This window comes from Culex quinquefasciatus, chromosome 1 (genome assembly GCF_015732765.1).
Source record: "Culex quinquefasciatus strain JHB chromosome 1, VPISU_Cqui_1.0_pri_paternal, whole genome shotgun sequence".
Lineage (NCBI taxonomy): Eukaryota > Metazoa > Arthropoda > Insecta > Diptera > Culicidae > Culex > Culex quinquefasciatus.
Genome location: NC_051861.1, coordinates 73602598 through 73629866, shown reverse-complemented (window position 1 = coordinate 73629866; position 27269 = coordinate 73602598). Strand labels below are relative to the sequence as shown.

The 27269-nt window shown below is 40.0% G+C and overlaps 1 protein-coding gene across 11 annotated transcripts in view; it reads left to right on the top strand.

Moving 5' to 3' along the window:
* Positions 1 to 2145: 2145 nt before the first annotated feature.
* Positions 2146 to 27269, top strand: part of LOC6041845 (tektin-3) — a 31935-nt gene continuing 6811 nt past the window's right edge. The window contains exons 1-5 of one of the 11 annotated variants that reach the window (XM_038251043.1): positions 11283 to 11393; positions 11794 to 11977; positions 18567 to 19394; positions 21959 to 22068; positions 22954 to 23125. In XM_038251043.1, the coding sequence (XP_038106971.1) occupies positions 11960 to 11977; positions 18567 to 19394; positions 21959 to 22068; positions 22954 to 23125 (1128 nt within the window). In that variant the 5' untranslated portion in view covers positions 11283 to 11393; positions 11794 to 11959. Of the gene's footprint in view, positions 2516 to 11282; positions 11448 to 11495; positions 11716 to 11790; positions 11978 to 18566; positions 19395 to 21958; positions 22069 to 22953; positions 23126 to 27269 lie in introns of those variants that run through there. The other 10 variants (XM_038251061.1, XM_038251072.1, XM_038251067.1 and 7 more) reach the window with 10 other exon arrangements.

Below are 27269 nucleotides of genomic sequence, written 5' to 3'. Positions count from 1 at the left end.
CGGATTAAAATTCATGCTGAATCGACATATTAACGAAGCTGGAAATGACGTCCTGGCTTAAAGTAAAACCTATACCTTTCTTTAGTAAGAAAGGCAAAAAACAAGATAAACAGCTGCAACCAAAAACTGTTTTTATTCCATCAACTTTGTTAACAACTCAAAAAGGTAAAATTTTCTAAGTACTGATACTGCAGCCTAAACTATCGTATCAAAGACAATCAGACATAGTTTACTGTTTCGTCAATGTGAAGTATCAATAAAAGGATCATATAAAACACATATTCTTGATAAATTTGTAAATATTTGTAGCTATAAAAATGGTGTGCATTTTAATATCTTTTTCTACCACTCACACTAAAACCCCTGCCAATTGCATCCATAGGAAAAAGAGAATACAAAAAACTAAACGTGTAACCGCAACGTTGTTGCCAAGCATTAGCTTTTAGCTTTCTGCCGGCGGTCTCGTGGAGCTTCTGTGCACTGAACACATACATGTATATGAAAAATGTTTGACTGTTGAGTTATGAGCAACATTTTCACCACCGTTGTCCCCGCCGTACCGTACTGCCCCAAAAAGCTCCCACCAGGCTAACACAATAGATGTTACCCGAAAAAGCTTGTTCCATCGAGTATCATGTTCTCGCAAATAACTGCACCCTTTCGCTTTTGAATAGGGGGAATGTATCTATTTTATACTTAATGGCAACTAGACGCGAACCTTACTAAAAGAAAGCAAATTTGCTAAATGCTGATAATCATTAATCATATTTTTATGGTTAGGTTAGGAATCTATGCAAGTTAACTCGCTATTCAACGAACTACAAAAAATGAATTTGAATGTAGTTTCACCATTCATAAAATCTGAACACAGCTTAACATTTTGTAAGTACTTCTTTGTAACTGCTTCGTCATGAGCTGTTAAAATCGAGTTTCGCCATTCGACAACGTTAAATTATAGTTCAATTATAAATGCAATGGAATCCTTCTGGAATGGAATTCCTTATATTTTCATTGAATAAACCCAAGAATGTTTTCAAAATATTTGGATGCGCAAAAAATATGTTTCCTTCGATTGATGTTTTGATTACCTTTTTTAGAATTTCAAGCAAATAGCCTGACTGAAATTTGGCAGCTTTACCCTTATTCCCATAAAAAAAAACTATACAATAGATAAATTCCCCTGTGTTGGGGCTTCTGGATGCAGGCAGCATTTTTTAATGCTTCCCATCAGCATCACTATTCACAATAGGTAGCGCCATTCCACTTTGCCAACTTTATTCCATTATGTTTGTAATATCCCAAAAATATCGATAAAACAAATTACAGGATAGCAAAAAATAAACCAAATTCCTGTTTCCTGTCCCCACACACTCTGGTATTCTCCGATAACAAGCAATGAACGAAGCTCAAAATGAACTCTTTCGCTTCCAACGATAGTCGTTGTGATTGTTGTTGCTGCTCGAAAACAGACAGCAATTTAAACAAATTTAAGCAAAAAATTAAACCAGGAGTGAACCACCAGTCCCACGTCGCGAAATGAATCTAGGGTAGTTCTTATGAAACTGAAGCCGGTTGGAGTGGTTACTTGATATTGCAAATGATATTGATATCCGAAATAATGGTTTATGCTAAATTTTGGATGCTTTGTTGCATTGCTGAGCAGTGATGAGAGTCATGCCAAAAAAACTAAAATTTGAATTAAATGAAACAAAAAAATCGTTCCTTTGAGCATTTTTTGCATCTAAATAATTACAATAATGAGGAACTTATTTTAATTTTTTATTTTGTTTTGAAGGGCGTGTTTATAAAATCAAAGCAAATATTAACTTTCAACGGCTGAGCAAATTCGATCTGATCCAGCTTTGGCAACCATAATCCTCCAAACAGCTGACTTTTTGTTTACCGTATTACGCAAGACAAGTACAAAATTAAACGACTTCCTCATCACAATTGCTGGATGCAGCTGTATTATTACCATTACGAGACAAGCAGTTCACCAAAGAACAAACTTCGACGTCGACGACTTCAGCCGTTGCCTAGCTCAACTACCAAACAATGCTCATAATTCTGGGACACCACACACCCTCACGAAGGAGCTTTCGTTTCGATTCGACTATTTGTTTCTGAACTGCTGGGCTGACTTTATATTATATACGACGAAATGGTTGCAAATACGGACTCAAATCCCATCAACAGCCAAAAGTTTTAGGCCACGATAAGCTTCTTTCCCGATCCGATTCAGTTGGTGCTCGAGCTCAGTTGCGGGAAGAGTTCGCGATTTTCGATTTGACGTGGTGACTTTATTTTTTTATATTTTTGGATTTTTTTTTCTGGTGAAATGAAATCCTTACGGAAAGAAGTTTGATACTCTGAACAGGACGGGCAGTAAACATCGAATCAGGGCTTAATGTTGTGCTGGGAGGGAGCTAGTGACTATGAGGTGGTGCTCCCGTCCTCTCAAACACTACATGCCAACACCTTTATGCATTCGGCAAGGAAGTCGAGTGTGCCACTGGTAAGGATATTTTCTGTATTATTTTTTTTTTTTTTGGTAAAAAGGTGCAGTGGTAATGCTACAGGCATAACCATCATGACGAAGAACTTCGGACACAAAAGTTAATGATTTTTTTTATAGTTTTATTATTTTCGTTTCTTGGCCACAAAATCAATCACGAAACGGTTATTTCTTAAGATCTATTTATTTCTGCTTTAAGATCTTATGGTATTTCTGCTCTAAGATCTTATGGTATTTTGACGTTGGATAACGTCTAAAGTTTTGAAACGCTTCACAGCTAATCGTAATGTCTAGATTTTCGTGCCAGTTGATTTGAAATCATTTCATCAATTAAACTTTTGGCATTGAACATTTTTTAGAAATATTTTGAAATAATAAAAGCCATTATCAGGACTCCAATTCATTACAGAGAGCCAGTCTGAACCATGTGTTAAAGATTTTCTTTGCGTCACAACAAATTTGAATCACATTAAACGATTTATTCCCACACATTACAAGACTTTTTTCTCGTTTTGACGTATCTACGGCGTTCTCTCTGCCTTCCTACAGCATTCGCCACCTAGATTTCTTCGTTCCACGAAATCCCAAAACGAAAATCTATTTCATTTGCGTACTCAAATCACTCTCGACAGTCTACGAGGAAGGGACGACACAGCGGCAACAAAGATAGCTGAAGGCGGAGAAGCATCGCGGCGAAGGGGCAGACCGAACCTGGAAGGGTTCAATGTTGTTCGCGATGGGGAAATGTTTTGGCAAGGCTCTTGCCAGCCATCGGCGACAGCCATGTAAATTTCAACAGCAAGCATTTAAAAGCCCTTTTCAGGGCTCAAATTGATTACGAAAGAGTTATTCTCAATTTCAATAATTTCGCAATTATCGATTTATTACCCCCAGCGATTTATTACTCATATTGCCAAAAAGTTCAAGATGGTATGTCAGAGAAGACATAGGACCAAACATTTTGAATGAGTTTTTGGATTGCTAGTGAAATCTGGGATAAGATTATTGTATTTTGTTTCATAGATTTGTCGGCAAAATTGTCCTAAATGTTCCCCAAGGTGAACTTTCCATGAGGGCACCGGCAACTCCAGGTTGTGGCCACTACTGTCGAAATGGCCATTTGCAGGTTCAATATCAAAACAATGAATTTTGATACCCATATTGCAACAACCCGTATGTTTCGGTTAATGTTACCCTGGGCCCAAGAGGAACCTGCTTTGAGGGCACCGGCCACTCCAGGTTGTGGCCACTACTGTCGAAATGTCAATTTTAGTTCAGTATCAAAAACCATGAATTTTGATACCCATATTGCCAAAACTCGTATGGTTCTGTAAATGTCCCCCGGTCCCCGGGAGAACCTGCTTCGAGGGCACCAGCCAGTACAGGTTGTGGCCACTACTGCCGAAATGGTCATTTTCATGTTCAGTATCAAAAACCATGAATTTTGATACCCATATTGCCAAAACTCGTATGGTTCTTTAAAAGGCCCTCCGGGCCCCGGGGGAACCTTCTTTGAGGGCACCGGCCACGCCAGGTTTTAGCCACCACTGCCGAAATGGCAAATGGGTCTCGTGGCGCAGGGGTAGCGGCTTCGGCTGCCGATCCCGATGATGCTATGAGACGCGGGTTCGATTCCCGCCTTATCCACTGAGCTTCTATCGGATGGTGAAGTAAAACGTCGGTCCCGGTTTCTCCTGTCTCGTCAGAGGCGCTGGAGCAGAAATCCCACGTTAGAGGAAGGCCATGCCCCGGGGGGGCGTAGTGCCAATAGTTTCGTTTTTCGTTTTTTGCCGAAATGGCCATTATTATGTTCAGTATCAAAAACCATGAATTTTGATACCCATATTGCCAAAACTCGTATGGTTCTGTAAATGTCCCCCCAGGCCCCGGGGGAACCTTCTTTGAGGGCACCGGCCACTCCAGGTTTTGGCCACCACTGGCGTAAACAAAATCTTTGAACGAATTGGGGGAAGCTTCCTGGCTGACCCGGCTGTGCATCCCGGGGCCGTGACTAATTACACGAGCTCGTAGTAGATTCGTTGTACTAACCCATACAACAGGGCTACAACAATTTTTACACAGTCTACTAGGTTAAACGATTTTACTCCACTGCCTAAAAGTTGCCTCCGCTGGGCTGGCGGTTTTGCTCGTCCCAGGGTGTATCTGTAGTTGGTCGCAGTCTTTGATGGCCTTTTCAGGTGACGAATTTAGATACATCAATCGAACATCCGTGGAAGGGAAACTCGACGCATCGAACCCAATCAGCGTGTACCATGAAACGGGAGTGTGTATGAATGGTGTGTCATTCTACGGCATTCGCACACAATTTGCCCTCTTCAGTGCTGCTCTCCGATTCTCTCTCTCTCTCTAGAAAATAAAGGTAATTTTTCAGAAGAAATCCTTCTCCGGAAGAGAGAATTTGGGGCTCTCTCTCTCCCTGCTGCTGCTGCTTCACCCGTCTGCGGCTCAGATATTATGAGCCGACCCGACTTGTTCAGCATCTCGGTGGCAACTAAGTGGAGTGGAAAGGGTAGAACGCATTTTTATACTTCTACTTCGCTATTACTTCCCCTCTTTTCACAAGCACCCAAGATTTTTTCCTCATTTTGCCGTTCCTACTGCATTCTCTCTGCCTTCCTACTGCATTCGCCACCAAGATTTGATCGTTCCGCGATATGCCAAAACAAAAATCTATAAATATAGGTCGATTTGTCATTTTCGCAATCATTTCACTCTCGACTTTCAACGAGGAAGGGACGACGCGTCAGCAAATGAGGAAAGGTGAAGGCGAGAAACAGACACGGTAGTCTCGAGCTGGGCCGCAGTTCCCGGTCGGACGAGTCAACCAAACCGGGAATACCTGACGGCGGAGATGCTTGAGCTGAGGATAAAGTTGAAGCGTTCAACGTCGTTTCGATGGGGCTTTTTCTGAGCCAGTGTTTTTTGAAGGCTGTTGCCAGCAATCGGCGACGGCTTCAAATTTTCGAAAAAGTTATTCTGACTTGTGCATTTTTGCAGCAGGCGATTTTTCCCTCTCCGTGCTCACACACACACACACACACACACACACACACACACACACACACAAGCGCGTATGACATTCTACCACACAGAAACAGTGGTTTCATGCTAACTCTGTGGTGAAATGATATTTATTCAATCTTTTTTTAAATTTTTAGGGAACATTCTTAGAGAGAAATTTTGAAGGAACAACTCTTTCGTGAGATATTTGGTGGCCCTGAAAAGGGCCGTTTGTTTATCAAATCTTCCGCGAGGTGTAGTGCTTCATTCGAGCCGCTTCTCCGGTCAACGTTGAGGAAGATGTCCATGGCTTTGGTCTGGGTCAACCTGCATCAGCACCACGTTCCTAAGTGCTACTTGCGGCGGGGTTTTTGCTTCTTGTCCGTTACACTTGCGATGGTGGAGGAGCTGCTCTTCTTCTTTCCCGATGGTCTGCAGTGGCGATTCGTTCCGAAGTTCCGATCCTTCGGGGTGATGGCGGCCAGATTCGTTTCGTCAACCAGCGGACGGGCCGCGGGCTTGGCCGGTTTCCTCTCTCCTTCGGAACCTTGGCCTGTGGTTTGCTTTCTGCGGTGCAGCGGTTGTTCTTCGTTGTTTGTCCGTTGGGCTGCCTAGGGATATTTTCGCCTTCTGCGCCCTCTTCTGCTGCAGCTGATGTGGCCTCGACGTGAGGTGATCGAGGTGATTCTGATAGAGTTATCTAAGCCCGCTCTCACGCACACTAGCACGCCATTTGTTTTGCTGGACTGTACAAAATTTAACCTCAATCTTTTTCGTGTACGTACACGCAATACATACGCACGTAGATAACTCCATTCCGAGGCTGGATTTAATTTCATTTCCGTTTTGCGTAACCGTGCAGCAACATCACAGAGGAGCAGCTACATTTTGATACCTTTATTGCCCCAACTCTTATGGTTCCGCCAATTTCGAATTTCATGTCCAGTATCAAAAACCCTGAAGTTTGATACTTATATTGCCGCAACTCGTATGGTTCCGCAAATGTCCCCCCATCGGAACACGCCCGAGGGATCCGGTCATTCCGGATTGTGGCCACTACTGCCGAAATGTCAAATTTCATGTCCAGTATCAAAAACCCTGAAGTTTGATACTTATATTGCCCCAACTTTTATAGTTCCGCAAATGTCCCCTTATCGGAACATCCCCGGGGCCTACGGCCACTCCAGGTGGTGGCCACTACTGCCAAAATGTCAAATTTCATGTCCAGTATCAAAATCCCTTAAGTTTGATACCCATATTGCCCCAACTCTTATGGTTCCGCAAATTTCCCTTATCGGAACATCCCAGGGGCCTGCGGCCACTCCAGGTTATGGCCACTGCTGCCAAAATGTCAAATTTCATGTCACGTATCAAAATCCCTAAAGTTTGATACCCATATTCCCCCAACATTTATGGTTCTGCAAATTTCCCCCTATCGGAACACCCCCGGGGCCTCCGGCCACTCCAGGTGGTGGCCACTACTGCCGAAATGTCAAATTTCATGTTCAGTATCAAAAACCCTAAAGTTTGATACCCATATTGCCCTAACTCTTATGGTTCCCCAAATGTCCCCTTATCGGAACATTCCCGGGGCCTCCGGCCACTCCAGGTGGTGGCCACTACTGCCAAAATGTCAAATTTCATGTCCAGTATCAAAATCCCTTAAGTTTGATACCCATATTGCCCCAACTCTTATGGTTCCGCAAATGTCCCCTTATCGGAACATCCCCGGGGCCTCCGGCCACTCCAGGTGGTGGCCACTACTACCAAAATGTCAAATTTCATGTCCAGTATCAAAATCCCTAAAGTTTGATACTTATATTGCCCCAACTTTTATGGTTCCGCAAATGTCCCCTTATCGGAACATCCCCGGGGCCTCCGGCCACTCTAGGTTGCGGCCATTACTGCCAAAATGTCAAATTTCATGTCCAGTATCAAAATCCCTAAAGTTTGATACCCATATTCCCCCAACTCTTATGGTTCCGCAAATGTCCCCCTATCGGAACACCCCCGGGGCCTCCGGCCACTCCAGGTGGTGGCCACTACTGCCAAAATGTTATATTTCATGTCCAGTATCAAAATCCCTTAAGTTTGATACCCATATTGCCCCAACTCTTATGGTTCCCCAAATGTCCCCTTATCGGAACATTCCCGGGGCCTCCGGCCACTCCGGGTGGTGGCCACTACTGCCAAAATGTCATATTTCATGTCCAGTATCAGAATCCCTTAATTTTGATACCCATATTGCCCCAACTCTTATGGTTCGGCAAATGTCCCCTTATCGGAACATTCCCGGGGCCTCCGGCCACTCTAGGTTGCGGCCATTACTGCCAAAATGTCAAATTTCATGTCCAGTATCAAAATCCCTAAAGTTTGATACCAATATTGCCCCCACACTTATGGTTCCGCAAATGTCCCCTTATCGGAACATTCCCGGGGCCTCCAGGTGGTGGCCACTACTGTTAAGCGCTTGCGAGAGGAGCTGAGCTCCTCTCGCTTCGGTGGTAGACCACCGACTGAAGCCAGCCTTCCGATTTCCCATGGTTTTGTAGGGAAGCGGGAAGGCTAGTTCTGAAGACGCCACCTAGTGGCGCTTGCGAGAGGAGCTGAGCTCCTCTCGCTTCGGTGGTAGACCACCGACTGAAGCCAGCCTTCAAATTTCCCGTGGTTTTGTAGGAAAGAGAGAAGGCTGGCGCTCGCGAGAAAAGCTGAGCTCCTCTCGCTTCGGTGGTAGACCACCGACTAAACTAATGCTGTGGAGGGGGTGGCGTTTATATTTATATCAAAACCGTCGGCCGCGCTGCTTCTGTGATTTTCCCCTCTGCTTGGGGAAGGTGTTTCATTTTTCGGTTTCATTTCGCTTCGCGAAATTTTGGATTGCTACCCTGTATAGAGCCCTAAGACGAAGTTCTTCGTCAAAACATCAGACATTTTTCTTACAAGCATCTAATAAACATTACCGCTTACAAAAAAACTAAACATCATGAAATCACAGCCTTAACAAAAAAAAATCTATCGACGCCGTCGTGCTAACATGTCGTACGTCACGTTTTGACGTTCCGAGAAAAACGCGTTTTAATGTTTGACCTTGAATAAACAAAAACGAGAACACGCAATGTAAACAATACCTAACACGTTTTGTTTGGTTGACCACTCTGTGCGTTGCCCCAAAATTTGGTCGAATTTGGTTGCTGGAGTCCCGAAATATAATTGATTTTTTAGGGTAGTTGAGCTCGTTCCTGTGTCAAACGCGTTCTGACCAGAAATCCCTTTGGCCAATTGTCGCACTTACATCAATTTTAAGGCTGTGTCAAGATAGCACGAGAAGATGCATATGAAAAGTGACAAAAATGCACGGAGTTTTTTTTCGGTTTTTATTGAATATCTCAGGATTGAAATCTAATTTTGGGGATCTGTGAAGGTCAAAAGGTGAGGCATTGTGAGGTGCACAAAATGGCGTTCTTAACGACAAATTAGAACGACAGCGATGAATTACATTTACATATTGTGAACGCATACGCTGAACGATGTTAGGGTTTGTGTGCATACAGTTTCAAGCAACTGCTAAAGACTGCAAATGAGCTGTGGTGAATTCAAAATTGCCATAACGAAATTTTGATCATTCAAATGGACAGTTAAAATTCTTGAAGTTTTTTAAAAAGATTTTTTACATCTATTTGTCTGTGACTCTTGTTCGAAAGATTAAGATCGTGGGAAAATAATGTTCATAAAAATAATTTGTTAAAGAATCTCCTAACTAAGATAACAACTAAAAGAGCAACCAAAAGTGTAATCATCACAAAAGCCGCTCTCAAAACAATTTATTTTTCCCCCGAAACTATTCCAACTACTCCTAAAAAATAAACTGTGCTTCTTGTAACGCAGTTTTTTTATACTTGTCTAAAGATTCAACTCAAGAAAGAAACTTCCAACTGGTTCTTTTGATGTTAACTTGACTTGGTTTTTAGTGATGAATGTGAGCACCATCTCAGCAGGAGGAAACCTTAGAAATAGTTACAGAAAGAGAGAGAACACAGCGATTTCATTCATGCTGAGCAAAACTCTACATTTTATGTTCTGCTTTTTACGCCAATGAGTGACCTAGTTTCCTGAAGTATTTTGGAGGGGAAGAAACTCACCGCACAAGACAACACGTTGAAACGGTAAAATGTATCATATTATTTTATTCTTAAAAGACGTAAACGTGTTTATCAAAATTATATAAAAGTTGTTTTCAGCGTTACATACACATTTAATAGAACAGCCTGACAAACTCATACAAACGTGACCACGAATCGACTCACGCCGAGGCGTCTTTCAATTGCATTCAAAATAGCTGTATACATGCATTTTACAGTACTCAGTGGCACGTGCAGGACACTTTCAGTGTTTCTGAAACATGCATGAAAAGCTTTACGTTATCTCTGTGCTTCGTAATTAATTAATTTCAGGCTTTTACACTGAGGCTTCATCCATAAAGTACGTCACGCTAAAAGGGCCTCGTGGCGCGGTGGTCTATACCGAGCTTCAGGGTGCACCAAACTTCAATTTAGCCAACACGCCAGTGATGTTGAACTAAAACGTTTCAGTGGCCAAAGTGCCTCAAAAATTTACATTTAAAAAATATCTATTTTTACGGATTAAATCTAATTTAAAACGTAGGTAGCTTTTTTTCTGCGTTTTAATGTTTGACCTTGAATAAACAAAAATAAGAACACGCAATGTTAACAATAACAAATACATTTTGTTTGGTTGATCATTCTGTGCTTCCTCCAGATGTTTTGTTGAATTTGGTTGCTGAAGTCCCGAGTTATAACTGAAAATGTTTATGGTAGTCCAACTCGTTCCTGTCAAACGCGTTTTGAACTGAAATCCCTTTGACCAATTGTCGCACTTACATCAATTTTCAGGCTCTGTCAAGATAGCACGACAAGATTGAAACTTCTTTCATATGAAATGTGACAAAAATGAACGGAGTTCTCTATCTCAGGATTAAAATCGAATTTTGGGGATATGTGGAGGTCAAAAGGTGAGGAATTGTGAGCTGCACAAAATCGACATACGACAAGTTAGCAAGACAGCAAAGATTTGGGATTTGGGCTCAGTATGCACAGTGGAACAAACCCGTGAATTCCCGCCAAAAAGTCATTTTTGTTGCACCATACTCTTGAATAAATTCTTTCGTGTTTCTCAAATTTATGAACAACAACTCACGATTTAACATCAAGTTTTGCCATGAGTTGAAATGAACATTTTTTTTTGTTTTGGTATTGAAAAAAAATCATTGGATTTAAAAGAGACTCCAGGAATCAAATGTAACATCTGTTTGATTGCAACAAATGTTGCGAAAAAGTCACAATGTATCAAATTGAATACACTCGATACACTAAACTCCTCCATATAACTGACCTTAATCCCCAATGAAAAAGCAATAATTCGATATCGAGCAAACACAACAACATTCCTTAACGCGGGCGCGCAAAAGTTCCATCAAAGTGAAACCGTAAAGGCAGAAGGCCACCTCTTTCCACTTAACCCATTCCTCCCTGGTCGTAACCCCCTCGCGGTTGTCTAATCGAAACGGTAGTCGTCGTCGTTGTTGCCAGCATAAGCCATCATAAAAAAAACTGTTGGTGCAAACACATAAACGAACCTGCAACATAATTCGAATCCTGCGGCGGTTCACAAACACCATCGAAAACGGCCGTTGAAATCGTCGAATCGTTCGGCCCCAGAGCCATCAGTCGGGACTTGAACGTTGTTGGATTAGGAAGGATTTATTGAGTACTTGCAAATTTTGGGTTCTCTTGGTACGGGAGAGTGTGTGTGCCTTTGCTGCGGTTCTCATCCATTTAGGGTGACAAGAGGAAAAAACCCACTAAGCCATGTGAATTAAACGATCATACTGAGCGTATTTGTCATGAAATAAATCAAAAAGGCCAAGTTTACTCGAATTTAAGATTTTTTCTTTCTTACTATTTTTTTCTTAAAAGAATTCCACCACTGAAAAACAAACTGCAATCAAAAATCTAGTCCTTTGACTTTGCCAAAATGTTTCAGCTGTAAAATCAATTGTGAAAATGTGTTTTTATTTCTGATTTTTTTTTTTTGTAAATGTTTTCTAACAAACTCCAAGTTTTTCAGTAGAGGGTAAATTAAGGCCGATTTTGGTAATTTTGGTAATGACCTATATGCTTAGTTTGGAATCACCTGGCAATTTTTCTTATCACCCTATTATATCCTCTTAACCAAAGTAGAAAAGCATGTGAAAACGATGGTAATGCGTTAGAAGACGGTGGCGTCACGGATTAACACCAAGCGAGAGGCGGATTTGCTGCCAGACGGAACGACGGGAAGTGTCTGTTGTCGAGTCAGTTGTGGACATCCTGTTTGCGGGCCCTGAAGCACGTGGCCCGCTGCCTGATGGCCTACGAAGTGCAAGTAATTATAACGCAATCACCTCCCTCAACATTTTCCCCACGGTGTCACATCCAGTTTGTGTTACCCAAGGTCGCAGGCCTATTTTTGGCCCTCGGCTCAGTGATCGTGCAAGAAATATGTAGTTCAGAAAGTTGGAAGTGAAAAAAAACGTTGACACCTCCCGCGTGATTGGCGTTACCTCGTCCGCGATTGTTTTATCAATTTTCGATTTTTCAACTTGTGCTTGCGCAAGCACGTGGTTCTATTACGAGAGAGGGGAAAGAGAGCGCGCGCCAAACCACGAGGGGTAGTTCAGTGGGTTGTGTTGTGGAGTTTATTACTGGCTGAAAAAAAATCAGTGTATTATTGAATTGAGGGTGAAATGAATGGCAAGCAATTTGCTTTTGGTTTTATTTTAAACGAAATTCATCAGAGCTCTGACTGACTGACTGAGAGATTTTAAAGAAGCTACTTATACGAAGGATTTAATACTAATTACTTTCACATGACCTTCAGCTTAAAGAATACAGTAATTTTGCATTAGTGTGTTAAAAGTGTGTAATCCATAGTTTGTATTTGAAAATCAATGCCAGCTTTCAACAAAACAGGCTCATTAAAATCTTGATGCCTTTGATGAAATTCAGACAGTCTCAGCAAATTTGTTGTTATTTTTACGTAAAATTTCCAAAAGAAATCTGCCTGAGAAATCAACTTCTTGCCAAGTAGCGGAGATGAAAATACTGATTTTGATATCTCTAAAAAATGTTGCACATCCTTGCAAACAAAAATTAACATATGTTGTTGCTAAATTTATAGGCCAACAAAATTTTACAATTTTGACACAATGAACGTTTTCACAGCGGTGAGTTGGCCGTGCGGGTTAGGGCGCGGACTTAGCATGAGACCATGGTTGCCCCTCCGTTGCTGAACAGAACCGTAATATCCTTTCAGCACGACCTATCATAGGCTTCAGCGATCTAATGGTGTTTCCCTTATCAACAGCATGTATGAATGCGCTGAAAAGATAAAACACCAACGGCGCCCGCCATGTCAGTTTGTAGATCTCGATCTCGGACGGGAATGTTAGTTAGCGCAGGTTGCTACTAGGGTAGCTGGTTTACCCTGTGCTTACACCCCACAAGCGCCAGGAACCTGAAAATTTGTTAGTAAGGTGGGGTATTTGGTCAGGATTTACCATAGAAGATGACGATGCGACCCAAAATCAAAGTGTTTGTTCAATGCGTTTATGTATTAACACATTTTCCGTTTAAATTTTATAAATTTTTAATGAAATTGTTTAATCTTAGACAGCCGGCTGTGGAAAGATTTGGCCAAATAATGTTTATTTTTAGAATGAGGTGTTAAACGCAATGCTGCAATGATAGTGTGGACTGATTTTGAATCATATAATCATTTAATTCACAATTTTTTAATATTTTGAAATATCGCGATGAGCTCAACCGTCAACGTGCCTTCCGATCTTCTTTCTGTTAAGGTTTTCGATGCCTCTCGAGCTACGATGCTATGGAGAGGGCTTGACACACAAATATCCGACGTCGAGCACTCCGAGCTACGGTGCAACGGGAAGGTCTTTTTCAACACAAAAACACTCGCGTACCACACAACGTTCTTGCTGAATCAAAATAATTTTGTTACGCGATCATTCTAACGAAGCCAACCGTCAGAAAGCCTTCCAATCAACGATGATGAAGAAAGGGCTTTAAGCACACAATAATTCATCGATTAACACTCAAACGCTCGGGTAGTCATTTGACCCTTATTTTTTTTCTTAAAAATCTCATAACTTTTGATAGAATTGACCAATTTTGATGCTTCCGGGTGCAAAAGATCCAGATTTGTCTATATTTTCAACTGTCAGACGGAGGACAAATGTGGTCCATTTTTACCGGAGATATTCCGGATTCTGTTGGGGTACCTCGGCCCTCCTAAATGGATATTTTGCCAATATAATAAAAACTTTTCAACAGAATAAAATCGGAAATGATGCAAAACTTCAAGGAATCATCCTAAAACATCATCCTGCATAGATACATGACATGCTGAAGACCTTCGGGCACCGGAACAGGTTCTATCCGGAAACGGTTCACTGAGCTGATGTCAATTGTTGCCCAACTGGAACCGGCTCCGCTGCCCCGTAGGACTTAACCATGTCAATTATTTTTGCAGGATGATGTATTAGGATGATGCCTTGTAGTTTTGCATCATTTCCGAAATTTTTCTGTTGAAAAGTTTTTATTATATTGGCCAAATACCCATAGGAGGGCCGAGGTACAACAGAATCCGGAATATCTCCGGTAAAATGGACCACATTTGTCCCCCATCTGGCAGTTCAAAATATAGACAAATCTGGATCTTTTGCAACCGAAAGCATCCAAATTGGTCAATTCTATCAAAAGTTATGGGATTTCTAAGAAAAAAATAGGGGTCAAATGACTACCCGAGCGTTTGAGTGTTAATATAAATAATGTCCAAGATCTTGTTTTATTGCTACACCGCGTCCCTTCACTCACTCCTGATTTTTGTCTTAACTCTGCACACAAACACAACCATCCGCTCGCACTGGTGGAACATAGTTCCGTGCGGGTTAAGGCGCGGACTTAGTAGACAAACTAGATATAACTATCGCTGGTTTGATATTTTTATGGGATTACAGATATTTTTTTCTTAGCGCCTGCCAGATGTAAATTTACACATTATAAGAGGTAAAATTAAAGCTTTTTCCTGACATAAAAGATGTACCCCGTTTTTTAGATGTAATTTTACCATAATTTTCACCTGAATAATTGATATTTTGTAAACTAAGTGCACGGAAACATTTTTTATGGAACCAACAGGGCCATCCAGAAATCACACCAGCTCTTTTGTGAAAAATTGCAAAAAACGATATATATGAGTGGAACAATGGTCAAACATGAATATCACTTAAGTGGCTATAGCGCAGGGTTGCCAGATAGTCAATCTTTAAGACTCGTTGACTAGGTTTTCAAATTATATATTTTGGAGTGTATGCAGAACTGCGTAATCACCAGCATTTTTCATATAAATATGCTTCAAAAAGAGTATTTTTTTTAAAGACTCGTAGTTCCCATACAGTTGAGTGTGATCCGGATCCAAAAAATGGCAGAAATATTACTGAAGTGGACATAACTCCAGACAGTGTCGCCAGATCTTCAAACTTTAAGACTCGTTGACAAGGTCTTCCAAATGCATATATATTTCCTGAGTCCAAGCAGAACCTCGTAATGATTCAATTTATATTATTTATAATTTATAAACTTCAGTACTATGCTCCTGTCGAACATTTGTAAAAAAATATATTGAGATGATTCTGGCGAACTTAAAACCTCATGCTTTCAAATAACTCTTCTTAAAAGGCACATTTACGTTGCACGGTGTTATTGCCAATTTTGCACCTAATTCGACGCACAGCCAGAAAATATTCACACCTCAAATATGCACACATCAGAATGCACACCCCTTCTCCACCCTGCTTGCCTACTGTGGTGAGTGTCCAGGATAAAAGCTATCCTCGATTTGAAGCAGAGCTTTGGGGTGTGTGTCTTAGACAGTTTTTTTCTGCTGTAGTTCGAGGTATGCACATTTGTGAAATTTTTTCCATCACTTGCTCGATTGTCGTAAAAATCGTTGCAATCTGCAATATACAATATATTATTATAATTTGTCACTGCTTTGTGGTTGTGTATTTTTGCGATTTCTTTCAATTTGAAGTGCTGCATGGCCTAGCTCGTTTGTTTTCTAAAAATCGCGAAATAAGATGGAATAACAAATTAATTTTTCAATAAAGCTTTTGGAACACATCTGCTAAGGTTCGGGATGTAGGACGAGAGAGTTAGGAAGTAAAGTATGGTTAACTCAAGCAAAACAATGTAAATGGGGGAATGTCGAAGTGTAAACAAAGTGTCTATCCTGTTCACGTCAGTTGATGTTCACTTTAGGAACGAGCAGGATAGACTCTTTGTTTACACTTCGGCTTCGGTCCTATTCCAATGTTTTGCTAGAACTGTATTGTTTGACCAAAATGACCATAATAATAAACGTTTCCATTCGATGCACCGGCCAATTTTCTTCTAAAGTAGTGGCCGAGCATTGTTCTATCATTTTTTTTTTTTTGTTTTGATGAATTGGCCATTTAAAAACAAAGGTTTTCTGAATAGTTTACGAAAATCTCAAATCGCCTCAAGTTACCAACAAAGGAGTGGTTTGATTTGCTAAAATTCGGAGTACTTGCATGTTTTGAAGGTATAAAAGCACCTCCAAATATGAGCATGATTCAAAAGTCGATTTTGAGTGTTGTACCGCTTCACATGAAATGACCAATAATGCTAATTATTATAAATAATCCCATATTTTTATAAATGTACGAAAATTTGTTATAGCTGATTCGATTATCTGAAGGCCTAGGAAAAAATTCACTTCGGATAATCACAAGAAAATCCACTCAAATCGGCGGAAATAATGAATCTGACTAATGTTGTCAACATCCAGGACAGAGACAGGTTAATCTTTAATTTGTCGAACACTTCAAAAATCCGTCATTTCCACATTTATCTGACAAACCTTTAGATAACCGAGTCCAGGATGTGATTTGTTTCAAATAAACGAACAAAAATAACAGGTTTGGAATCTTATCTCACTCAATTTAATCTCATTTCCATCGTGCCTCTAATGTTGGCAGGTCAGAACTTTGACATTCAATTAAAGCTAATTAAAAGCATTTTCAACTAAAATCGAGTGATAAATAGCCCAATGAGAAGTGAGCAAGCAAGTTTCTATCAAAAGTTTTGCAAAATTAGTTGTTTAAATAGTGAAAATCAGCAAATTGGATTAAGTTAGGAGCGAGTGCTTAACCTGCCAAACATACGAGAATTTCCCCTAATAGAAACAAATTCTTTTTAAAACTAAAACTAAAAGTGGCATCGAATCATCCCTCGGCCCTCAATTGCTTTTTGATTCCACTCAACAAATCCGTATCGAAACATGCTTTGGCACTCGATTTCTCGATACCTGTCGGACCAACACCAGGCAGGGCTGCCAGCAGGCTTACTGACTAGATGGCGAGCAGATATTTGCTTCTTCTTTTTTTTTGCGCGCGTGAACTCGAACAAATGCGCCGGAATTTGGCCCGATAAAATCCTCCACTTTTTCACCATCGCCCCTGTCCCGGTGGAGCACGCGGGACACAGTTTAACGAACAAATAAATAAATAGAGGGAATCACCTGGGAAACCATTCGGGCCGCCGCACCTTGCTTGTGCCCCATACCTGCCAACTCCTTCGCAATCCGGAACGAACCCTCAAAACGAGGTCAACTTTTTGGCGCCCTTTGCCGCAAGTGCGCCAGCAAAATCAGTAAAGCGAAAAAGTTTTTATTTTCAATTTCACGTGCCCCCACTGGATCCATCCCTATACGTGATTGTGTCTGTATTTTATACAGTTTTCTATTGAGTGGGAAGCCTTATTTTCACACAACCCTCCCGCAAGATACGAAACGTCTCTGGTGGTGTGCCACGTGGCGCGAAATAAAATCGGACAGTTCATTCATAAATACTACGTGTTCGATCCAAGTTTTGCAATTTAAAATTATCGATCAGGGACTTGTTTTGGAGGATTTGGGTGGAAAGTTTTTAATATCGCGTAGATTCCTATCAGGTGTCATTGGAAAAGTTGCCAATAGTCGTCGTGCCCTCTGCCACGCCACGAACGAAACGAACAATAATAATAAGTCTGGTTTATCGCGAAAGGATCTGTCCGCAAAATATCACTGGCTGTTTTGAAAGTTTTTCCCTCTTTCCCTACTTTCAACGGTTATTGTTAAGATCATGGCAATCCTTGGACAATCCCACCTTGAAATTTAACGATGCCACTTTTTAGTTTAGGGGGAGGTGGGGCAAGACGACCATATGGGCCAAGAGGAACAATCGTGCGTACGGCCGTGATATTTACAATTTTGATTATTTCTAGCTGTTAAGCTGATTCTACTAACACTTAACCGCCAGAACGACGTAAACGCCACGGGAAATAAGATTTAATGAAGTTTTTTTCAAAACCTTTGCTTTCTTTTAATTTTTTGGAAAGTACAAAATAAGGTTTAGGGTTCGTATTAAGGCTCATTTTATCAAAATGCTATTTTTCCTAGATCTATGATAAAGTATGATTTACATTTTGTTTTTTTTTTTTTTTTGTTGAGAGCTTTTAAAAAATCTTGTTCAGGCAACAACGATTTTGATTTTTTTTATGTTTGATTTAGGGTGGAAACATGTAGGTATTGCCTTCGGTTCCCTGACTCATCACAATTTGACAATCAAATACAGCTCTTGAAAAGTGTTGGGAATTTTACGTGTAGTAGGAAAGCAAAAGAGTGGCGGAGACATTTATCTAATTTGTCTTAAAACATGCGTCTCCATTTAAATGTGAACACATATATTTTCTAAAAACCTTTATTTTCAAAATTGCTGCAATTTTTTTAACCACTGCAAAACAATTGTACTAAGCTGCTTAAAATTTAATTATAAATATGTTTACATCAATTGTGCACATTATTCTAATCCATTCACATTACCTTCCCACAGCCTTGGAGTTCCACCACCCATGCTACCCACAACATGGAGCAGATCTCCGGCCCTCCGGCCCGGACCGGAACCTGCTATCAAACGCCACGCTCTCACCCATGGCGTCCCACAATGGGCTACGAGGCGGTCCAAGTGACGCCGCTCCACGAGCAGCCAATCACAAACGCACTGGTCGCGTCTTCCTACTCACCATCGGCGATGTGTTCCGACCCGGTTACCTTCCCGAACCTGGTCACCGGCTTTGAGCGTAATCCACAACATGCTGCTCGAGCTGCCCTGTACACCCGGTACACACCCAACGAGTGGACAACGTCGAACGTGGCGACATACGCCGATGCCGACAAGAACCGGAACTACGCGGAAAAGGTTCGCTCGGAAGCGGTCCGGTTGATGCGTGAAACGGACGAGAAAACCTCTCAAGGGCAACGGGACGCGGCCAGACGGCTGGGCGAACGCATCACGGACATTACGTTCTGGCGCAACGAACTCAACACCGAGTTGGAGAAACTTGTGGCCGAATCCGCCCAGCTGACCGACACCAAACGGAACGTCCAAAAGGCTCTCCAGGATCTGGATCCGCCGCTACACATTACCCAGGAATGTCTGTACCATCGTGAGGGTCGCAAAAGTATCGAGCTGGTGCACGACCACGTGGAAAAGAGTCTGCTCGTCGAGACGGACAACCTGCGGTCGTGCCAGGAGAAGCTGTCCCAGCTATTGGCTCGCATCACCAAGCAGTTGGCCGACTGTCGAGCGGCGCAGCACTCTCTCGAGGACGACCTCAGCCACAAGGAATCAGCGCTCGGAATCGACTCGCTGTGCCATCAGGTGAGTATATGTATTAAACTTATCATTATCCATATTGATGAGGAAGATTGATAACACCCAGCCAACCTGCTCTTTAAATCTAAATTTTTTAAGGTACCCATTTATTCAATCATTCAAAAACCTAATTTTAAGTGCAACGCTATGAAACACACAAGATACGGAAAAGATAACAAAAAAAGCAAGCTGTGGAGTGGCTATGAAGTTGGATCAGATTTTCATGTCGAATCATATTGAACATATTTCAACACATGAGTGATCATGAACAAAATAATATGCCCTCGTGTTGTATTTACAGGTTTTGTTTCGAAAAAAAATCACTTGTTGAGAAAGTTTTCAAAATACATTTCACACACTGATGCTGTATTCAATAAACTTTAAAATAGAGTACAGTCTAGACTCGATTGTCCGAAGTTTCGATTATCCGGGGTTTGATTATCCGTACTGTATATCGTGCATATCGTGTATTTTTTGGTGTATTTAAACATTGATTTTTGTAATTCAAACATTCCACAACCCGAGCAGACGGAAATAACTTGGCCCGTTTGGCCCGTTTAAAATAATAGTCTTGATTTTAAATTTTTGAAACTATTTTTTTTAAGAGATCGGAAAATTTCACGTATGTTTTCATATTTTAACATTGTAAATCGGACCATTAGTTGCTGAGATATTGACATTAGAAAATGGTGGGTTGTTTGGGTGAAATTTGGAAAACATCAATTTTCCTATTTTTAACGGTGCACATCAACCAAGGCCTTTGCACCCAGATTTTTATATCAAACATTTTGGTATCTTCAAAACTATCGAAATAATTTTTGATTCGTCCCATAAACTATCGTCTACAAAATAATGTACAATAAAGTTTGACTCTTTTAACATTCAGATGTTTACAGGATACGTTCTCAATCAATTTTGACAATTTTGGAATAAGAAGACAACAACTTCCTTGGTTGCTGTGCACCCTTAAACCTTTTCATGGCTATATCTCAGCAACTATGGGTACATAGTATCAACAAAGTTCAAAAAAAGCAAAATATAGAGAATTTTCTCAGCTTTTCATATCAATATTTTTTCAAAGGTGGGCAAACCTGGGCACTAATTTCAAAAAATGAAAAACTACGACTATTTTCAAAAAAGTTACCTAAAAATGGCTCTAACTTGAAAACGGTGCACTTTATCAAAAATTCACTATCGTACTTTTTGAAAAATGAAGTTGAAAATTTTTGGCGACCAATATTTCGATTTTTTTTTTTTAATCTGTACTGATTCAAAAAATCATAACTTGGTCAAAGATTGTTTGCCCATTCTGGAAATTTCTGAAAAGTTGGCATTCCTCTAAAATATATAAAAAAACAATTTTTTTTTGCATATCAAGTTTTAGTGACAAAAGTGAAATAAAAAATCACAAAAAAAAATTATTGGGTATCATTTTTTTTAGTGTAGTCCATATCCATACCTACAACCTTGCCGAAGACACCAAATCGAGCAAAAAATTCCTTCAAAAGATACAGATTTTTGAATTTTCACATATCATTTTTGTCTGGACAGCTGCCAAATTTGTATGGAAAATTATATGAACGATCTAATGATGCAAAATGGCTTCTTTGGGCATACCGAAGGCACCATAAAAGTTTCAGCTGGATTAAAAAATACAAAAAAAATCGAATGACCGAAATCTCAGAGAATTGCTCTTCACTAAAAGTACTTTTAGTGACTCTGTTGTTTAGGATGTGCTTCGTTTCAAAGATATTAAACAGTATTTAATTTCTAAAATCTCAGTTTAATCTAAGAAGGTATAGCGATACCACGAAATTTCTTATTTGTACCATCCCTGCCCTATTTCTGTTGAAAAGTTTAAACGGAACTCAACCAAGATTTATCGAATCCAACTTCAACGCCGACTCCAGCTCTCCAAAATACATCAAATTACACTTTTTTGTAAATTTGCGGACTCTGACTCCATCTCCACAAGGTTCGTCAACTTTGATTCCGGGTTATGATTTCCAACTCTGCCGATATTGCAGCTTGGGGATACAATGTAGACCAGGTTAAATTAATGTTTCAATCAAAAAAATATAAATCATACTAAAAATAGATTCTCGTATATGCTCTACAGTTCAAACACCAACCATCGCAAAACAAAAGGAGAAATTGCAACATTATTTGCCCTCAGCAAATAAAACGTTGCACGTTTACAAACTCTGCCCTCATCAGTCGCTGAAGTTGAGAGACCAAAAAAAGAACCCATCTGCCGTGATATAACTCAACGCGAACATGTAAATTTGTCCGACAATTTATAGCCTCACGCCAATTCGTTATCTGGCTTACCACAAAAGTGCCCTCCAGGAGCCAGTGTGTGGCAAGTGGACGCTTTGGTTTTTGTCGAACGGTATCCCAGCCTGAAAAGGTCGAATTAAACACCCGCGAGCGTGAATTCCAATACTGATGAAGTGACCAATAAATCAGTGGCCAAATAATGCCTCCCCCGCAAAACTGGTCATACACACACACGCATACAACTAATCAAAGTCGCGATAATTTATCTCTCTCGTCTGTCTCGTTTGCAGCTGAATAACTACAGCCGCGGGATTAATTACTACGGTGGTATTGAAAAATATGATCCGACCGTTAGTACGCCCGGCACGTGGTCCGGTTCGAGCAGCACGCGCATTAACAAGTAATTAATTTGCTACCTTTTCGCATCACCACCATCGGAGCACCACTGCCAGAAGAGTCCAGCGGGGGGCTCTCACGTTGAACCGTCCTGATTTATTGTTTGTACTGCACTGCACTTAGTGAGCACCCACGCCCGTCCAACCACGATTCAATACGCAGAGTACACTTTATTTGTTCAATTTGCACCAATTTGCTGCGGTTTTATCCCCTCCAAATACCACGAAAATCTTTTTTCCTGTCAGCTGATAAGTGATCAAAATGCAATATTTCCTCTCGATGTACACTCGTTTCGTAGAAATTAAAAATTAACAGTAATTATTAAAATCCGCCCACCAAACAGTACGGTAGAATAACCACATCCTCGTAACAAAATGATAAAAATTCGCAAAAACCGTAATTACGGAAGGGGAATTCTCGAGAAAACAAATTTATAATTTTATTTCATTTTTCAATTCAACAAAAAATTAATTGTTTTATAGTAACATCGATTTTGGAAATTCCATTTGAAGCGAGCACAAACAAAATCAAAACATCCGAGTATCCTTGCAACGCTAAAGTTTGGATCAGATTTCTGATTTTTATGTTTTTAGTTTTTCTATGCTCTAATCAGTTCTAAATGTGTTTCCCCATTTTTTTTGTCTGACAATAAAAATAAGGGTCATATTATATCAGCCAAGGATTCACAAAACCAATTTTGAGCTCAACCCTTTCTAATGGAATTGCTGCATTAGAAGAACTCTTTTGAATTTTGATTTCATTTGATGACAAAATTATTTTTTTCTAGAGAGTTGTCCAAGCCGTTTGTACGATTGTATTAATTAATGACTGGGAGGAGATTTTTAATCAGTTGTGTGTTTCTTTTTTTCACCCCATCCCTCACAAAAAGCTCCCATTCGGAGCGGTCCAAGTCATGCCAGCTGCGGAGTGACGCCGAGTCCCTGATCAACGCGGTGGCCACGTCCGTGTGGGACTGCTGGAGCAACACCAACAACGCGTTCAACAACCGATCGTCGGAGATGCTCGAGGCCAAGAGCAAGATGCAGCTGCACCTGCACAAGGTAACGTACCATGCGTCTCCATCAGAGTGTTCAACGGGTGGATTTGACAGACCATGCGTCTCCATGAATATTATAACAATTTTACAATATAACATTTTTTTAAATTTGCGCAGTTGGAAATCCGAGATATTTATTATCGAATTTGGAGCATAGGTATTACCGTGGGCGATAGAGGGTTTATCTCCGGCCAACTTATTTTCAGTTCAAAAGGAAGATCAAGAAAAATGCTGACTGTCAATTTACGTTACACTGTTTTTTTTTACTTAGCGGAAAACCTAACAGATTTTTTAAGTATTTTTTTGGGTTGGTTCATCAAACTTAAAATGATAAAATGAAATAAGCGTAAAAAACTAAAACTCAGGATTATTGCAAACTTTGGAACAGTTCCACTAAATATGTGCTTCATTAGAAAAACTCGATTAAGAATTTGTACTTTTTTTGGGTCCAGTCAGTGGGGGTGACATCCGGTCTGGGGGTGGAATTGGATCGAAGTAATTTTTTACGGATTCTTGTCAAATTCTCAGGTTTTTCAAAATGAAATCTAATTCAGTTGAAAAGTTTTTATAGGGGAAACCTTAGCTGATAATTCACGTTTTTGGTTTGGTAAAATAAAAAGTGACGTTCTCCAAAATTTCAGAATTTAATTCCCATCCAAACGATGAACACCGCCTTCTGAGTTTTTTATTATTCTTATAAAATAATTTCCATAACTTTCATCAAAATTTTATATAAGTTTTAAGTTTCAGCAAAATGTTTTCATCCTTAAAAAATCTTAGTATGCGGTGTGAGTTGCGTTGGAGAATTTGAACGGTGCACGTCGCGGTCATCACGCAGGATTTTCGTTGCCGTTTCCGTCTTTGTTGTCCCTCCGATTGTGTGTGTTTTTCGGTCCGGGCGGTTTCGCGTTTTCGCATTTTATTTGGTTTTATCTTTCCACAGCCGGCTGTCTAAGATTTAATCATTTATGCTAAACTCAACACCAAATAACCGGGAATAGTCTCATCCGCATACTCCGACTGTTTGCCTTGAGAATGCATAATACATCACACCATTAAACAAAATTTATTGATTATTGGGTCGCATCATCATCCTCTATGTTGAATCCTGGCCATTACCCTTACCCACTAACAAAATCCCAAGTAGAAGTAGTTTTCCGGCACACGTGGGGGTGTGGATATCATATAGAACCCACCCTTTGTAGCAACCTGTGCTAACATTCCCGTCCCAATCCCCCGAGATCTACAAACTGACATGGCGGGCGCCGTTGGTGGCCAACGACTGTTTCCTATTAGCAACGGCCCTAGTTTTGATGATCGTGATGTTTTATCTTTTCAGCGCATTCATGCATGCTGTTGATAAGGGAAACATCATTTGATCGTTTAAGCGTATGGTCGGTTGTATTGTTAGGATATTACGGTCCTGTTCAGCAACGGAGAAGGACAACCATGGGGGGTCTCTCATGCTCATGCTCATGCTCTTAAAAAATCTTAGTATGCGGTGTTCATCGTTTGAATGGAAATTATATCCTGAAATTTTGGAGAAAGTCACTTTTTATTTTACGAAATTGAGTAGGGTATTTTAACCATTAGTGGACCCCCTAGTAGAGCCGACGCGCATTTTTCACAATTTTTCAATATTCTAAGCACTTTTTCATAACCCTGTGTACAGAACAATGAAATCTGAACTCTTTTGAACAATTTTGACTAATGGACCCCCTTTTCCTATAGTGGACCCGGGTCCATAATCCGAATCCGAAGGTCTTATGATAGATATAATGAATAAAAGATAGATTTTCCATCATAAACAAATATGTTTTGTAAACAAATTTGGCTTAAAACAACAAAAAACCTAACAGACATTTAAACAAATTTATTTACGAAAAAGATCAAAGAAAACGTTTCAAAAACAACTGTAAACATAAAAATGATAAAAAAGTAATTTTGATGCACATTTTTCCAAATAAATTACATAAAAAGTTGACCAAAACAAAACAATTGATTTGTTTACAGCTGCTGATAAAACTACGCATGTTAATTTTCAAAAAATGTTTTGTTATTGATTTATTATTATAAAATATCATTTCAAACATTGATTACGATGCTTCAGTTAAGAACAATTAACTTAGATTTTTATTAATTATAAATTCTTGCGGCTTCAGCATTTATGATACTTTTAACATCAAAAATCAAGCCATCCACATTAACGACCCCCGGGTCTTTTGTGGTCTCTATTGCAAGTTTCTGCTCGAACCTAGGAGTCCGAAGGCTTGAATGGGGAGGGCACCCAAACCTCTTTTACTCCAAGGAACCTTCCACCCCAGTGTTTGAACTGACGACCTTTGGATTGTGAGTCCAACCGCCGCCAGCGATTCCACCGGAGTAGGCTTGGTTTGGTGTGTTGTTTGTACTTATGGCATGGAGACGACTCCTACACCTGGAATGACTTAACGGCTTAACAACCAAGGCTGGGACCGACCTCATCCGATGGAAGGTTGGAGCAGATGGCAATCGAACCCAGAATCTTTTAACATGATAACAGCTATATTTATACGCATAATTTAAAAAAACACGCTTGAAATTGGGATTTCATTGATTTTTTCATCAAAAACCCTTCAGAGGGTCCACTATAGGAAAGGGGTCTAATGGATAACGTACCATATATCTCTGCTTATATTAAACCAAAATAGATATTTTTTATGGAAATTGTTCAGAAAACTGTTCTCTACAACGCGATTGATTCGAAAATGTTTCAAAATGTCATGGTGTAATATGGCAAAAGATTGAAAAAATAATGTTGGGAACCTTTTGTGTAATAAATAGCTTATAAATAAAATACTCTAAGTTTAGCAATGTTTTAAGCTCGAATTTGTATCCGGGCAATCTGTTGCTGTATTTTCACGACAAATTGAACAAAGAAACGATTTTTATTCGGTCGTTTTGAGCTGGGTGCTGAATAGTGGTTCGCAAAACGGCCTCAATTTTGACCTGTCAAAGTGGAACCAATTTACTGTTCGCCAAAAGAAGAGAGTATTGTTATCGATTATTAAAAAATATTATTATTTTTGCTGGAATGAAAAAATTGTGGCTCTTAAGGACTTTGAGTTGAAGTCAAGAAATCTTAAGAAAGTTTATAAATATGAATGGAAGTTGTTAATGGAGTCGATGTGGTTGTATCCATGCAGAAACTGTCTTAATTGTTTGATTCCGTTTGAAAACCTGGTTTAGTTAAAATCAGACTGGTGGCAAGCTTGTCAAAAAGTGAACCTCGCTTTTGACAGTCCATATAGGGTGAACGCTCCATAAACTGGTTGCACAAAATAGGGTATACAGGCCATTTATGAGTAAATTCGAAAATAAGTTTATTTAATATTTAAATTTGTAATTTGAAATTGTTATTTATTGTCTAGTTAATTTTTTTGTTAAGATCGAGCCATGCGGCAACGCTTCCGCCTCATAAATGGGAGTTCAGAACCCGGTGCGGACCAACATAGCAGGTTATCGTTTCCTTCTAAATTCGATTTCTAAGTAAAGGAAAAGTAGTTTATCGTCACAAGCTGGACATTATCTTCTTGGAATATTTACATTTAACACTAAAATATGTGTATAAGCTAACATTAAAAAATGTGAACGATTGACTTCGTCCTCAAAAGGCTGGATAATATTTTATTTTTTCTAGTTATTTATTTTCTGACAAAAAATATTCAAACCTATTCATCAAAAACAAAATTTAAAATAATTTTTCACAAAAAAAAACTTTTTTTTCAATTGCACATTTGCTGGCTCTTTTACCCTATATTTAGCGTCAGAGGGGTAAAGCGACCAAATAGCGGGGTCCACGGTCCAACCAATGTGAGTATCGCGGCCCATACATACAATTTGACAATCTTGCCATCAGGCTGGTTAAAATCCATTCTGTTTGTTGGTCAGCTTCGCAAGAATTAGCCATGTTTTTTCACTGGTTCAGGAAGAGCTGCAGGATTTCAAAATCAGACAAGGAATTTATCTACGACATCGTAGAATTACACTCTCGCCGCAGTTCTTCGTCGATCGAAACGCGACAATTTTCCACCCAAAAATGTCAAAAACTTTAAAAAATAAAACACATACTACTGATTATAAAACAGTTCATTTACCAGCAAGAAAAA